General features: G+C 38.4%; 1 protein-coding gene across 2 annotated transcripts in view; it reads left to right on the top strand.

Annotated features, from left to right (window-relative positions):
- The window catches only part of LOC150078997 (PMS1 protein homolog 1-like), a 174,699-nt gene that overhangs the window by 13,920 nt on the left and 144,549 nt on the right, over positions 1-16,230 (top strand). For both annotated transcript variants that reach the window (XM_090383543.1, XM_090383542.1), the window contains exon 2: positions 6,329-6,479. In XM_090383543.1, coding sequence (XP_090239669.1) covers positions 6,329-6,479 — 151 coding nt within the window. The remainder of the gene's footprint in view (positions 1-6,328; positions 6,480-16,230) is intronic.

Raw genomic sequence — 16,230 nt, 5'->3', positions numbered from 1 at the left:
TATTGTTCAAGGTTTAGGCCTAAGTGGATGTCAGATGAACTAATGAGACATATGGCAGAGAAGAAAAATGCATGGGATATATACAAATTAACACGTGACACAGAAGCCTGTGATAGATACAAGTTGATCTGTAACCAAGTTACAAAGGAGGTTAGGCAGGCGAAGGCAGATTACAAGAAATCTCTGGCAAGGGATGCAAAGAAAAACAGCAAAGAGTTCACTTATGTAAACTCTAGAAGGAAGGGGATGAATCAGATTGGTCCACTTGATATCGATGGGTCAACTGTTGATGATCCTGCTCAGGTAGCTAACAAACTGAATGAATATTTTGCATCGACATTCACACATGAGGAGTTATTCAGCAAGGGGAATACCAGAGGTGTATTCAAATCTGGCAGTAAGCTAGAGAATCTTGTAATAACTAAGAGTAAAGTGGAGGAGAAATTGTTGAAGATAAATACAAGAAAGGCACCTGGGGTAGATGGGATCTATCCAGTTATATTAAAGGAGGCAGCAAAGGAAGTAAGCAAACCCTTAGCCATAATTATGAGCTTCCTTGGACTCAGGGGAGGTACCCATGGACTAGAGATGTGCAAATGTGACCCCAATTCACAAAGGAGGATCAAACGGCGACACAAGTAATTATAGACCTGTTAGTTTAACTTCTGTTGGTGGAAAATTAATGGAGGCACTCATTAAAGAAGCACTGCAGGATCATCTAGACAAGACTTCAGTTATAGCTCAGACACAGCATGGTTTTGTTAAGGGGAAGTCTTGCCTGACCAATTTAATTGGATACTATGATGCAGTCACAAAAGAACTGGATGCAGGGAATAACTTTGATATTATATACTTGGATCTTAGAAAGGCTTTTGATACTGTTACACATGGAAGACTGCTGCATAAATTGGAGCAGTGTGGCATTGGAGGCAAATTGCTGCTATGGATAAAGGGGTGATCGAGGGGGAGAAGACAGAGAGTGGTAATCAATGGACACTGCTCATCGTGGTCTAATGTTATTAGTGGAGTCCCTCAGGGTTCGGTATTGGGTCCATTATTGTTTTCTGTATTTATAAATGATATTGATGATGGTATATCAAGCTTAATGTCCAAGTTTGCAGATGATACGAAGGTTGGCAGGGTTGTCAAGGACACTACTGACACTATGCTACTGCAACAGGATCTGGAAAGGTTGAGCAGATGGGCTGAGAGCTGGCAAGTGAAGTTTAACATTGACAAATGTAAAGTACTACATATGGGAAACAGCAACCCCAGAGCAAAGTATCAACTCTGTGGTACTACACTGACAGTGGTAGAGAATGGAAGGGACCTGGGGGTGGTTGTGCAGGCAGATATGAAGTTTTCTGAGCAGTGCAGGCGAGCTGCAAGAGTAGCTCATGGTGTATTGTCGATGATATATAGGAATATTTCTAGCAGGGATAAGGAGGTGATTATTCCTTTGTATAAGGCAATGGTCAGGCCACACCTGGAGTACTGTATACAGGTCTGGAGGCCTCATTTCAAGGATGTAGAGACTGGAACGAGTACAGAGAAGGGCAGCAAGATTAGTGAATGGAACAAAGGGGTGCTCTTACAAAGAAAGGCTTAAGTTTTGCAAATTACAGTGTCTGGGGACTAGGCACCAGCAAGGTGATCTGATAGAGGTGTATAAAGCCTTGAATGGTTTGAGCATGCTCAATGCTGATGGGATTCTTCCTCTTGCTCAGAATAATCACGTGAGAGGGCATAAATTCAAATTGAGAAAAGACAGATGTAGGATAGACATGAGGAAATTTGCCTTTAGCCAGCAGGTGGTTGGTTGGTGGAATAGACTTCCATCCCATGTCGTGGAAGTTGATAGCCTAAATAAGTTTAAGGCTCAGCTGGACAGGTATTTCGAACGAACAGAGGGGTGAAGTGGAAGTGGTTGTTTTTTATTTATTTATTTTGGCTGATGCTGTGTAAGTGCTTTCTTGCATCAAATGTCTCTACTAATGCTAATGCTAATCTCCTGTTCAGAGCCTGTACATTGAAGCAAATGAACCACCATTATCACTTTGACGTCAGCAGTTGTCTCTAAAGTATGCTCGTGTAAACCAGTGGTGTGAGGAGCTGAAATCCCTGCCAGACCATTCTACCTGGGCATCTGTTTTTTTGAGCCATGATGAGAAAATTTGTACAATGGCCGTCAGACTGCCAATTGTCTTTTCAGCATTTGTTTCCATGTGCTACTAAGGGAGCTTAACATCACGGTAGACAGGTTACCCAATCACCAAAGCAGCCCTTTCCACCCTGGCATGTGAATTTCCCCTTAAGAACTGGGTAAAGTCTGATGATCAATCTATTTACCTGCAACTCTATTCCTCACACTGAGTTGATTATTTCATCTTCTTGCTTGTTTACATAGACAGCTTGAAATAGGAATTATATGTAGGATCTGCTGTTGTCTTTTCAGACCCACTGTATTGCAGTAGATTTTCCTAAATGCAGCATATACACTTCTGCATGCTATAGAGTTAGCATTTGATCAAGTCAGAACTTGCCAATACCAACAGTTTATGATATATTCAGATTCTTTGAGTGCACTACAAGTTTTACTAATTTTGAGATACATTCTCATCCTGTCTGTCTTGGTAGAGGAAGCTTGGCATAGGACACATTCCTTTTTTCTGAGAGCCGATGACATTCAATCATATTTTAATTGACTGTACAGATTTTAATGATATTTGTTTTACTTCTTTTAACCCATCTAACTGAGCCTTATACACTCTGTCTGATTTTATCCGACAATGGCATTGTCAGCTGTTTTTAACTTTTTACAATGCATTAATTTATATAAACATATATGGAATATACAATACATAAAAAAGTTTCTTCGTCATAAATAAAGAAGTAATTCTGGTACCCTTTAATACCAGAATTTATATTTTTATTTATTTATTTACTTTTTAACTTTTGATAACCATATCTTGGTTCTTAATAGCCTTAGCTGCTAATGCACCAATAAAATTGTAATCCAGTCACTGGTAACTAAATCAATTCCCGGTATCCTGAAAATTGGTTGGAAATTTTTTTGAATTCTCCCACCCATCAATTTTGCTACTAAATAAACCTTGTTTAGTCTTGAGTTTTTCAAGTTTAAACAACATTGCAGACAGAGGGACATCAGCAAATTATTATATAGATTACAATGTTCAGTTATTAATTAAATTGTCTGAATTCTGTTCACAACCTGTATTATGTTCTGTAGTGTGTATATCATTATTAATTTAGGCGTCATGGTGTTTATTGCCACTTCCTTCAAATTCTTTCATTCTGAACAAATTAAATATACCTGAAATTCAAAGTGACATCCATCCCTAATGTGAAATTTGATCCACGAAACCTTCCTATATATGGTTACTCAGACTTCAACATTATGTTCACCCTTAATGCTCTGATTGAAAAAGGCTACAGAGCTAATGTGAAGCTGACCTGAAGTGAGACAGCTGCATTTCAGAAAAGACCTTCAAATGAGCTAAAGAAAAGTGATTCATATGAAATTTATGACCTTTTCCTGTGCCCCATGTAAACCAAATGGTGCAGGGAGCTGAAATCATTTAGAATTTCAAGAAAAGAAAAAGATCTTTGAAGAAAATTTGGAAGATATCAGTTGTAAATCTGGGTGTGTGACAGCCAATCCTCATAGCTGAGTCTCTGGATAATGGACCTTGTTTATTTTGGGTGGGGGTTGTGCTTGTAACTGGTTTCATAAGTAGGCTTTAAATTCTGTTCTTCTGATTTTAATAACCAGCCTGAAAACATTAAACTTTTTGGTTGATCTGATGCTCAGCATTTTGAACAAATTGACCATTTATTTTTTACTTAGTGGTCCAATTTACCACAAAGTCAACCACGACCCTTTTGCGGAGGAAAGCTGATAACAGAAGTTTATTTGGTTTATCTGTTTAAAGGACTAGTGGGTTCCTTCGTGCACATTCTTCACGGGTTCATTGATTTTGCAAACAGATATTACATGAGAAAATTCTTTGAGATTTTTACCTAAAAATAATCAATAAAAAAAAAAACTTAATTTTATTTAGATTAGATTTTAATCAAATTAAACTTATATGAAAAAAAAAAGAACATACACATGTAAAATAAAAAAAAAAATAATCTACACAGTTTTCATTTGTTCTCTTTTAATATTTTAACTTTAGAAACTTTTTACATATTATATGTACATAATATGCTTTATACTTGCATATTATGGTCCTTGAGACTGTCACAGACATTCTCTCAGATATGCCAGACAAGCTGTGTTTGCTACCTGGTGGTATAAAACGCTGATGGAACTGATATTCTGGTGACATTCAAGTCAAGTGGACCTAATTTCGGCAAAGTCCGGATGGTCTGTGACAGCCAAATCCTCTGCTTGCACCTGAAATGACAACAGAACCAGATGGTTCTGTGGTCATTTCAGGCAAGGATAAAGCTGATCTGCTAGCATCCCATTCTTCTTCAAACTCATGTATTAATGATGTTGGTGAAACACCTCCCCCCATTCCCAGCCTGCTCCATTCAATGCCTCCTGTGGTCTTCCGTCAAAAAGATTTTAGAAGGATTTTGACAAATCTTGATGCTAAGAAAGCTCCAGGTCCTGATGGTATTTTTCCACTTGGTCTCAAAACCTGCACTCCTGAACTTACTCCTGTTCTTTGCTGCCTTTTTTCACTTTCTTATTCCAAAGATGTTTTTCCTTCTGCTTAGAAATTTTCTCATACCCAGTCAGTTCCTAAAAAGGGTGACAAATTCCTCCCTTGCAATTACTTTTACTCTTTCTAAAGTAATGGAGAAATTAATTAACCACCAACTCTTAAACTATCTAGAAACCTTCTGTTTGATCAACGCTCGTCAGTATAGATTCCATCACTTCAATCCACTGGTGATATTCTGGCTTATGTTACCCATTTATGGACAAATTCAATGGAAAAGTTCAGTGAAACACAAGCAGTTGCCCTTGACATCTCAAACGCTTTCGATTGTGTCTAGCATAAATGTCTAAACAAGCTTCCATCTTATGGTTTCCCAACTGTTTTTTGTAATTGGTTATCCAGTTTTCTCTGTGATCACTCACTGAGGGTGATGGTAGGTGGCTCTGTCTTCTAACTTCTCCACTAATGCTGGTGTTCCCCAAGGTTCAGTTCCTTTTCCCCTCTTTTCCTCTGTATATTAATGACCTTCTTCCATTGACTGGAAATCCTATCCATGGTTTTGCTGATGATAGCACATTGCATTGCACTTTCCATTTTGAGAAGCCTTGCCCTGCTCAATCAGTGTCAACTTCTTGAATATCTGCTACCAATTCCTTAAATGGTGATCTACAGGTAATTCTCCAGTGGGGCTAAGATAACTTAGTTGATTTTAATCCTTCTAAAACTCAGTCCTGTCTTATATCTCGCAAAAATGATTCTTCTCCTCCTATGCTTATCTTTGGTGACACTCCGATTTCTAGGCAAGATGATATATCTCTTTTGGGGATTACCCTGATTTTTAATCCATCTTGGCACAAGCACATTATAAATATTGCTTCCTCTGCATCTAAAAAACTTGGTTTTCTCTTTCGCTCTAGGTGTTATTTTTCTTCCAAACAGCTGTTCACTCTGTACAAATTACAAATCTGCCCTACCATGGAATATTGTTCCAATATCTGGAGCAGTGTCCCCAAAACTTCTCTCAGGCTTCTAGATTCCATTCAGAAGAGGGCAGTTAGGTTAATTAATGACTCATCTCTAACAGTGTCTCTCCTCTCTGTCTCATAGACGTACTGTTTCTGCTGCATGCCTTTTCTACAGATACCTCCATGGGCACTGTTCATTTACTAATCAACATCCATTTACTGTCCAACTTAAAACTCACAGAACCAACTTTTCATTTTTTTTCATTTATTCATTCAACTGCCGTTTTCTGGAAAAACCTTCCTTCATATGTATTTCCTGAAAATTACAGTCTACAGAAGTTCAAGTCTAATGTCAACAAATATCTTCTTTCATCTTCTCAACCTCCAACCCATGCATGGTACTCTAGGTTCTAATACCTTGTGTTTGGGGTTTTCATAAAAAATATATATATATATAATACGTAGAAATTATTCTGTTTTGTATAATTTATATGGATATATACATAATTCTCTCTTTTTGTGGATTATTTTAAATAACAGTAACAACATAAAATGCTGTATGTTTTTACCACTTAATATTTTATTGCCATAAGGTGAATATTGTTTAATTTTTTTGGAACATAAGAACAATGTGAGATAATCTTTTCTTAATGTAACATGTTCATGCAGCCAGTTCAGCTCTTAATGCCAACAGTTGGAAAACATCCTCTTTCTTCTACTGAAATTGACTCTAATCATAGTTATGTAAACAAGAAGAGAAAACCAACAGAAGTGAAAAGTCATAAACTTGGAAACTATTATAGAGCATTGCACAAAGAAGGTATTTGTTAACTTTTAATACTTTTTTTTTTTTTTTTTTTTTCTTTCAATAAAATACCATATTTTCTGTGCCATAAGACAATTTTTTTCTCAAGAAAATCTTGGCTAAAATTTCCTTGCATCTTATTGGCCAAAGTATACTGAGTGAATACAATTGTTTTCATCTCTAGCTTGACTAAAGACTGCACTGGCCAAATATCCGAGGTGTGCCTATGCCAGGAAACTGACTGGACACACATTTTTAGTTCAGTGTTTTATGTTTTTTTAGTATGGATATATTAGCATTAGCATTAGTAGAGGCATATGATGCAAGAAAACAAGCTTATGTAGCATGAAGCAAAAAAAAAAACCCCTTCCCATTTCAGGCCATCCATTCATTCCAAAAGTTTGTCTAGTTCAGCCTTGAATTTATTGATGCTGTCAATTTCCACGACGACAGATGGAATTTTCTTCCAACAAACAACTACCCACTAGCTAAAGGCATGTTTTACACATCTATTCTGCAGCTGTCTTTCCTCAGTTTGAATTTATGTCCCCTTAGGTGTGGAATCTGAGCAAGAGGAAGAATCCCATCACCATTGAGCTTGCTCAAGGCATTCAAGGTCTTATACACCTCAATCAGATCACCTCGCCGGTGCCTAGAATCCAGACACTGCGATTTGCCGAACTTAAGCCTTTCTTGGTAACAGTAACTCATTGTTTCACTTACTAATCCTGTTACCTTTCTCTGTACTCATTCTAATAGTTCTACATTAGAATGTAGAAGAGGCCTAAAATGAGGCCTCCAGACCTGTATGCAGTACTCAAGGTATGGCCTTACCATTGCCTTTTACAAAGGAATAATCAACTCCTTATCCCTGGGCCCCCGGGTGCCAAGTGATTGTGACCGAGTGATTTCTCTGTGCTTCCAGTGTGATTTTGAAAAGTGATTTACAGTTATTTTACTTTCCTGTTGTTAAGAAATCTATTTATTTCATATTCGCTCTTGTTACAAAAGTACTTGTTCAGAGCAAGGAAGGCAAGCAACCTTTCTTTATTTCTCGTAGTTTATTACTAACCCCTACTACTTCTCACTTGGTCACACCAGGCACTGCTCCTGCCTTCCCGTGGCGGGGCTGTAAACCTTGGCAGAGCTGTAAACCTTGGCAGAAAAGTTAATCTGCCAAAGCCTGAAAGGAGCAAAAATGGACTATACCAATACTGACTCTTGTGGGATCAATGCCCCAACACATTCTAGAGAGCAGGAAGATCACAATCCTTCCTATGCTAAGAGACAAAAGAAGGATACAGACCAGAATATCTGACCTCACTTCCTATAATACATTCCTTCACTGACCATCCAGTCAACAAGCTCTCTCCTTTTCTGATCCAGAAATGTTAAGAAAATGCTGCTGGCTCACCAAAAATAGTTCACAGGCTAAAATCAGGCAACCTGCTTGTTGAAACAACCCAACTCAAGCACTCTGGGAAGTTACTTAAATTGAAAATACATGGAGGAACTCTCATAGAAGTGTCACCTCATGCCACCTTAAACTATTTAAAAGGAGTTATAACAGAATGGGATCTTCTACATGTATCTGAGGAAGAAATTAAACAAGAACTCTTAGATCAAAATGTTATTCAGGTCAAGAGAATCCTAATTAAAAGGGATGGCTCTTTGCTTCCAACCAGAACCATTATATTAACTTTCAACTCACCAATCCACCAAATTCTGTAAAAGCCAGATATATGAACTATCATGTCCGACCGTACATACCAAACCCTATCAGATGCTTCAAATGTGAAAAATTTGGCCATTCACAGGCAGTATGTCGAGGGGCTGCAGCATGTGCTTCCTATGGGTCTAAAGATCATATCCATACCGAATGTTCTGTACAGTCTTTACAGTGTCCAAACTGTAGAGGCACTCACTCAGCTTATTCCAAAGACTGTTAAACATGGAAATGAGAAAAAAATTATTCAGAAGTACAAAACCGAGCATAAAGGTATGCTAAGCTCAGTTCAAGCTTTACTTTACTTTACTTGAAGTAAAGCATACAAGCGTTATGCTTTACTTCAAGATTTCCAAGGAAATCTTGAAGCAAAGAAACAGATATTGCCAATTGCAATATCTGTTTCTCATACGCAGCAACTGTCCAACAACAAAAACAGATAAGTGCTTTTGCTATCTCTACTACTGCGGTTCAAATTACAATCCCTCCCAACATCTCTATATCTGATTGGGCTCGCTCAATCTTAGCTCCATCAGTTAAGTCATTCTCAATGACAACTTCCAATCAAGCCAACAACACACCAGTTACAATTCCCCCAGACGCATTTTCTGTCCCCCAGCCATCCACAAATGCTAAAGATAGGGATACAGAAGACAAAAACACTGTTCGTGATCACATGGATACATACGAAAAAGAAGTCTTAGAGGGAACCAATCTTAGAAATACACGCTGAGGAAGAGATGGATACTCGTCCACACTTCCCTAAAAAAAGAGAAAAGCCTGAACGAAATAAGCAGACTGCCATTCGCAAAAAAAGACAGTTACAAATACAAACCCAATATAATGTGTACAATAATACAGTGGAATTGTCGAGGTTTCTGCAGTAACATCGATGACATTTGTGACTTAATTGATAAATATCATCCAGTAGGTGTCTGCCTTCAAGGAACTAACCTAACTCCACAAGTAAACATAGCAGTAAACCGTTACGGTACCTATAGAAAAGATCGATTTCCTTCCAGCGGAGCACATGGTGGAGTGGCTATTCTAATTGACTCCAGAATTCCATGTAAATGCCTCCAACTACAAACATCTTTGGAAGTAGTTGCAGAAGCGTCTCAGTTCAGTTTACTTTCTCACTGGTCTCACTTTACCTTCCTTCAAATCAAGAGTATACATATGCAGATCTTGAAGCATTAGTAACTCAGTTAACACCCCCCAGTCGTTATCATGGGTGATGTAAATGGACATCATCCCCTGTGGGGATCTCACTATCAAGACAAATGGGGAAAATTGATTGAAAAATTATTGGAAGAGCAAAATCTCTCGCTCCTGAATACGGGAGTCGAGACGTACATCCATTTGCCCACCGGAACAACCTCTGCAATTGACATCTCCATATGTTCACCAGCCTTATACCCACTTATTGAATGGATGATCTTGAATAATCCCCTGAATAGTGACCATTTCCCTGTGGTCTGCAAAATATTAATGAATGATGTTTCACATCATGATGGCCAAAAAAGATGGAGATTCCATAAAGCTGACTGGACAATAGATGAACAAACAATCACCACTCAGCCTATAGACAATGCTGTAATTCATATCACAAATCAAATATTAATGGCAGCTGAAGCTACAATACCACGGTCTTCTGGAAAATATCATAAACATGCAACAACGTGGTGGAATAATGAATGCAGTATAGCCAAGAGAGAGAGAGAGAGAGAAGAATAAGGCTTGGAATCTCTTCCAAAAGTATCCCACCTCTATCAATCTCATAAATTTTAAAAAAGCTAGAGCCAGATATGTTCGGCATAGGAGTAGAAAAGAATTGTGGATGTGTTTTGCTGTTGTTGTTGTTGTTATTTGGTTTTTAGGAGCATTAGCAACTAAGGCCATATTGCTCCGGGATATGCGGTGGTCATTCCCTGAATGACCTTTCCGCATCCTCCGTATTTGGTGGTGATGGGCTCGAACCCCAGTCTAATCAAGAAGCGTGTGCTACGCACTGCTGCTCCTTCCCACCTGGCTACGGAGGCGCCTGATGTGTTTTGCCTCCACAATTAACAAAAATACAGTTACTCGCGTTATATGGAACAAAATCAGAAAAATTAATGGGAAATTTATTTCAGTACCAACTCCACTAATAAGCTGGAATGGATAGGACATCACTAACTCCAAGGAAATCACAAACGTTCTTGCAGCTACTTTTGCAAATGTATCAGCTATATCAGCATACATTCCATCCTTTCAGAAAACTAAATCTATAGCTGAAAAATACAAAATAAACTTTAATACCAGACAGCATCTCCCATATAACCAACCCTTCAACATAGAAGAACTGTAAAATGCTCTGGCGAGGTCGGGGAAGAGCGCTGCAGGACCTGATGGTGTTCATTATCAAATGATACAACAACTTAGTCAAAAATCTCTAAATACATTACTCATACTATACAATAGAATTTATATAGAAAACTGTTATCCAAACTCCTAGCGTCATGCTATGGTAATTGCCTTCCCCAAACCTGGCAAAGATCATACATTTCCCACAAACTATCAACCAATAGCTCTAACATGTTGCCTTGGGAAAACCCTGGAGAAAATGGTGAACAACCGACTAACCTGGTTTTTGAAAACCTATAAAATACTAAACATAAATCAATACAGCTTTTGTAAAAATAGATAATCTTTGGACCCCATGATAAAAGCAGAGGCAAATATTCACAATGCTTTTCTAAGAAATGAGCATCTAATTATGATCAGTCTCGACACAGAAAAGTCTTTGACGCTACCTGGTGATATGGCATTCTGAATGACCTCCACAACATTGGTTTTGCGAGGCCACTTACCAATCTTAGTATAAAATTTTCTGAAGCTCAGAACCTTCCAAGTAAAATATCAAAACAGTCTCTCACAAACATACTCAGGAAGAAGGAATTTCATCAGGGTTCAGTGCTGAGTGCAACTTTGTTTGCAATCAAAATAAACTCTATTACAAAAGACCTACCGAACACAGTTGAAACATTCCTTTATGCAGACGATGTTACCATTTCGTGCCATTCACAAAACATGAACATGATTTAAAGGCAATTACAAAGTGCAGTTAAAAAAATAGAATTGTGGACAAAAAACAATGGATACAGAATATCGTTACAAAAAACAATGTCCATACACTTCTGTAGAAAGTGAAAAATGCACCCAGAAAACCAACTGATATCTCTATCAAATAGTATTCGTTTCCTTGGCCTGATTCTCGATAAAAAAACTTAACTTTCTGGAACATATCAAATGCATTTGAACAACCTGTCTAAAAAAACTAAATATTCTCAGAGTTATTTCTGCAATGATGTGGGGAGCTGATCGGTTCTTGTTACTTCATCTGTACCATGCTTTAATCAGATCAAGACTAGATTGTGGAGCCCCTGTATATAGCTCGTGTAGACCAAGTGTCACTCAAATGACTTGAATCTATACACCACAGTGCCTTACGAATTTCCTTAGGGCATACAGAACATCACATGTACAAAGCTTATATGCGGAGGCACATGAGCCTTCACTATATCTCTGGAGACAAATGCTGCTATTAAACAATGCCATTAAAATCCGAAGTCTTCCTCACCATTCAACTTGGCAGGATCTTGTCAATACACAGTGGGAGATCCTCTACAGCAATAAACCCACAGTAAATAAACCAGCTGGGATAAGACTAAAAGAACTAGTTTCAAAATGGGGCTTAAGTTTTGACAACGTACATGATGATAATAGCATAAGTATTCCTCCATGGCACACTTTCACGCCTAGCTGTGACACTTATTTTCAGCAGTGGGGGAAAAAGTACTCTGGCAAACGTCAACATAAAACAGATGCATGCAGCCCACTCATCACAGTTCTCTGAATATCTTCAAATATATACTGACAGCTCTAAAACCCAAGTTGGTGCTGCAGTGGTCCTTTCACACATGGTTATCTCACAGCAACTCCCAAACCAATGCAGTGGCTCACTGTTGAGCTATTCGCCCTACTAATGACCTTAAAATACATTGCATCCTCTCCTCTTCTGAAACATCTCATATACACAGATTCATTGAGTGCAATACGTGCTCTCCAACAAAAGCAGACTCCATTACATCCCATTCTTCTTCATTGTGAAGCTCAAAAGCAAAAGAAAGCAAGTAAAATTCTGTTGGATCCCAGGACATGCAGGGATTGAATGTAATGAAAGTGCTGATCGAGCAGCAAAAAAATCCTATAAATACAAAGCTAAGGCTTTACAACATTCCACATTCCGATTACAGACCTATCATAAAACAGATTTTCCATACTCAGTGGTCACAAATGTGGCAAAATGAACCAAACAATAAACTGTTTCAAATAAAACGTGAACTTCAGCCATGGAATCCTACAAATACAAACCTAAGACTTTACAACATTCCACATTCTGATTACAGACCTATCATAAAACAGATTTTCCATACTCAGTGGTCACAAATGTGGCAAAATGAACCAAACAATAAACTGTTTCAAATAAAACGTGAACTTCAGCCATGGAATTTGAGTTTCCGTAAGAATTGGCACGAAGAAGTCATTTTAACCAGACTGCAGATTGGACATACACATCTTTCACACTTGTGCTTACTCACGAAAGCAAATCCTCCAGAATTCACTGTAAAACATTTCCTTATAGAATGTCCACAATACCACATGGCACAACAATCAGCTTTCCGTATCCCTATAAATATTCAAGATTCCCTGACTTTATCACAAATTCTAGGAGATAACTCTAACATTGAAAATATATTTACTTATTTAAAACTAATAGGATATTTTAACCAGATATAAACCATAATTAAGAAATGTCAACATCATTGTCACATAATACTAATAGATAGGTGCAATATGACCAAAGTTGCTTTTGCGCCAAAAAAAAAAAATCCAACAACAACCAACCAACCTTATCCTTGCTAGCAAAATTCCTAAATATCAGCTCTAGTTGCTGATTGCCCATTAAAACCCAAACAACCAACCAACCATCCTAAATATCATTGACAAGACCCCATGAGCTACTTTGGTAGCCTGTCTGCACTGCTCAGAAAACTTCTGAATCTGAATCTTTCTGAATCTTTGAAAACATATCTGAATCTGATTGCAAAATTACCCCCAGGTCTTTTTCATTCTCCACTACCCTGAGCGTAGTCCCGCACAGTTGGTATGTTACTTTTCAGTTACTTCTATCCATTTTTGCAGTACTTTGCATTTATCAATGTTAAACTTCAGTTGCCACCTCTCAGCCCATCTGCTCAACTTTTCTAGATCTTGTTGCAGTACGGTCCTTACTGTCATTAACAACCCTACCAACCTTCGTATCATCTGCAAACTTGGTCATTAAGCCAGGTATACCTTTATCCATATCATTGATAAATGCAGAAAACAAGGGGCCCAACACAGACCTCCTGGTGCACTCCACTAATAACATTAGTCCATGAAGAGCAGTATCCATTGATTACTACTGTCTTCTCCACTCAACCATCCCTTTATCCTTAGTAGTAACTTGCCCTTAATGTCATACTGCTCCAACTTGTACAGTAGTCTTCCATGTGTAACAGTATCAAAAGCTTTCCTAAAATCCAAGCATATGATATCAGAATTAATTTTTGTCCAGTTCATCCAGTTCACATTGTATCTGATCACATTGGTCAGACAAGACTTCTCCTTAACAATTATAGTTCAGAAACTGCTGTTTCTGAACTATAATTGTCTTGTCTAGATGATCCTGCAGTGCTTATTTAACTGTTCACTCCATTATTTTCTCCAGAAGAGAAGTTTAACAGGTCTGTAATTACTTGTGCCACCTTTCAATAACCCTTGTAAATTAGGGATAAATTTGCACATCTCCAGTATGTTTGGACCTCCCCCGAGTCCAAGGATGCCCTCATAATCATGGCTAATGGCCTGTTTACTTCCTTTGCTGCTTCCTTTAGTGTAACTGCATAGATCCTGTCTAATCCAGGTGCTTTCCTTATATTTAACTTCAGTTTTTCTTCCACTTTTCCCTCATTTATTACGAAATCATTTAACTCCCTTTTAGAGTTTGAAAAGCTTCTCACCTCCACTTCCATTCAAAATTCCTAATGTGTGAATGTCGATGCAAAGTACTCATTCAGTTTGTCAGCTACCTGAGCAGAATCGTCAAAACCATTGATATAAAGTGGATCAATCTGATTCATCCCCCTTCCTTCATAAGTAAAGAAGTCTTGACTGTTTTTCTTTGCATCCTTTGCTAAAGATTTCTCATAATCTGTCTTTGCTTGCCTAACCTGATTTGTGACTTGATTACAGAATAGCTTATATCTACCTTAGGCATCTGTGTCTCCTGATAATTTATGTGCATCACATGCATTTTTCTTCTGTGGCATGAGTCTCATTAGTTCATCTGACATCCATTTAGGCCTTAAGCTTGAACAGTATTACTTAGCCTAGTAGCGTTCAAGATTAATTCCTTGAATGTGCCCCATTTAGACTTTGCTGTTGGTAAAATCATCAGTTGGTCCCACTGTAAAGAATTTAAAAACGGTCTGAGACCACCGTAGTCACCTTTTTGAAAGCAAAAACAATGGACCAAAAGAATGATTCCAGGACAAAGTCCTGGGGGCAGCCCTGTGTAACTTGCTGGTGCAGCATTGAAACTTTACACAACAGTAATCTTTCTGTAAGTGAGGTATGATTATATGCTTTTATATAAGTTAGTTGGGATATTGACCTAATGGAGCCTCCTAAGGATGCTGCGATTGGTCACTCATACACTGGCAAGACTTTTGTGGATTTATTGGATGACCGTTTTCTACAGCAGCACGTTCAAGAAGCAACCAGTGGGAGTAATACTATTGATCTGATTACAGGAGTGATTATTCGTGCATTAAGAATCTGCAGATAAAGGAACCACTTGGTGGCAGTGATCACAATGTACTGATGTGAGATTTACTCAAAGATGTAACTACCATCGGGGTTTTTTTTTTTTTTTTTTTTTATTAGTTGTTGGCACATCGGCTTCTGTGGCCATATTGCACCTCCCACAGTTTTTGCATTTTGTACTCTGATCCAAGCCTGAGGCGGGATTCGAACCTGTGACCTTTGGGTTGCCAGGCAGGCACTTTACCCAGCCAGCTAGCCCGGTCAGTTCCATCGGGGTAAATTTCCTTATCTTAGAGTACCCTCTATGATAAGGAAATACACAGCAATGATTACACACATCAGCCTGAGCGGACTGGGAGCTTAAATGGAAGTCACTCTCTTTCATCTACAGAGTTATCTTCCTTCCGATAGTTTGCTACGGCGCAGCTGTGTGGTGTCACAAAATCATCCTTGACAGAAATTGCAGAAAACTGGATTCTATCCAACATTCTAGGCTCTTAAACGTCACAAGGACTTGTTGCACTGCAAGTACTCTTGCTCTTCAGGTCCTGGCTGGCTGTATGCCCTTCCACTTTGAAGTCATCAAGAATGGATTACACCATAGACTCAGCAAAGGGATCCTTTGCACAGTCACTGGCATTCAACTTGACATGGCAAATGATCCAAAGCAAGAAATGAGGACAGAAGACAAACTGCTTGAAATATGGCAAGATCACTGAGATTCGACAACAAAAGGTGCTGTAACTAAAAAATTTATTCCAACTGTATCACTGACATAACCAAAGCCTCCCCCCCCCCGCTTTGCACCAGTAACTCCGTGTCACCTTCCTGCTTACAGGGCATGGCTCATTTAGACACAAATTAACAAAAGGTCCAGAATTTAAGAAAACCCATTCTTTGTCTGTGCGATAAAGAAAACTGGGAACATGTCATGTACCTCTGTCGCCAATGTGATGACTACCAGACTAGACTACTTACTAAGATACAGGAAAATCCCCGAAATTCTGAGCACCTTTTTCTCACAGAAGAAAACTTCTACATAGCTCTCATTGAGTTCACTCAAGATGTATTCCAGAGTAGGTATTTTACCCACCTGAGGCACACAATACCAGGACAATCCAACTGATG

This window comes from Mastigoproctus giganteus, chromosome 10, assembly GCF_048544385.1.
Source record: "Mastigoproctus giganteus isolate SK-2022 chromosome 10, ASM4854438v1, whole genome shotgun sequence".
NCBI lineage: Eukaryota > Metazoa > Arthropoda > Arachnida > Uropygi > Thelyphonidae > Mastigoproctus > Mastigoproctus giganteus.
The sequence above is the reverse complement of the archived record's forward strand: the minus strand, read 5'-3'. Positions and strand labels throughout refer to the sequence as shown.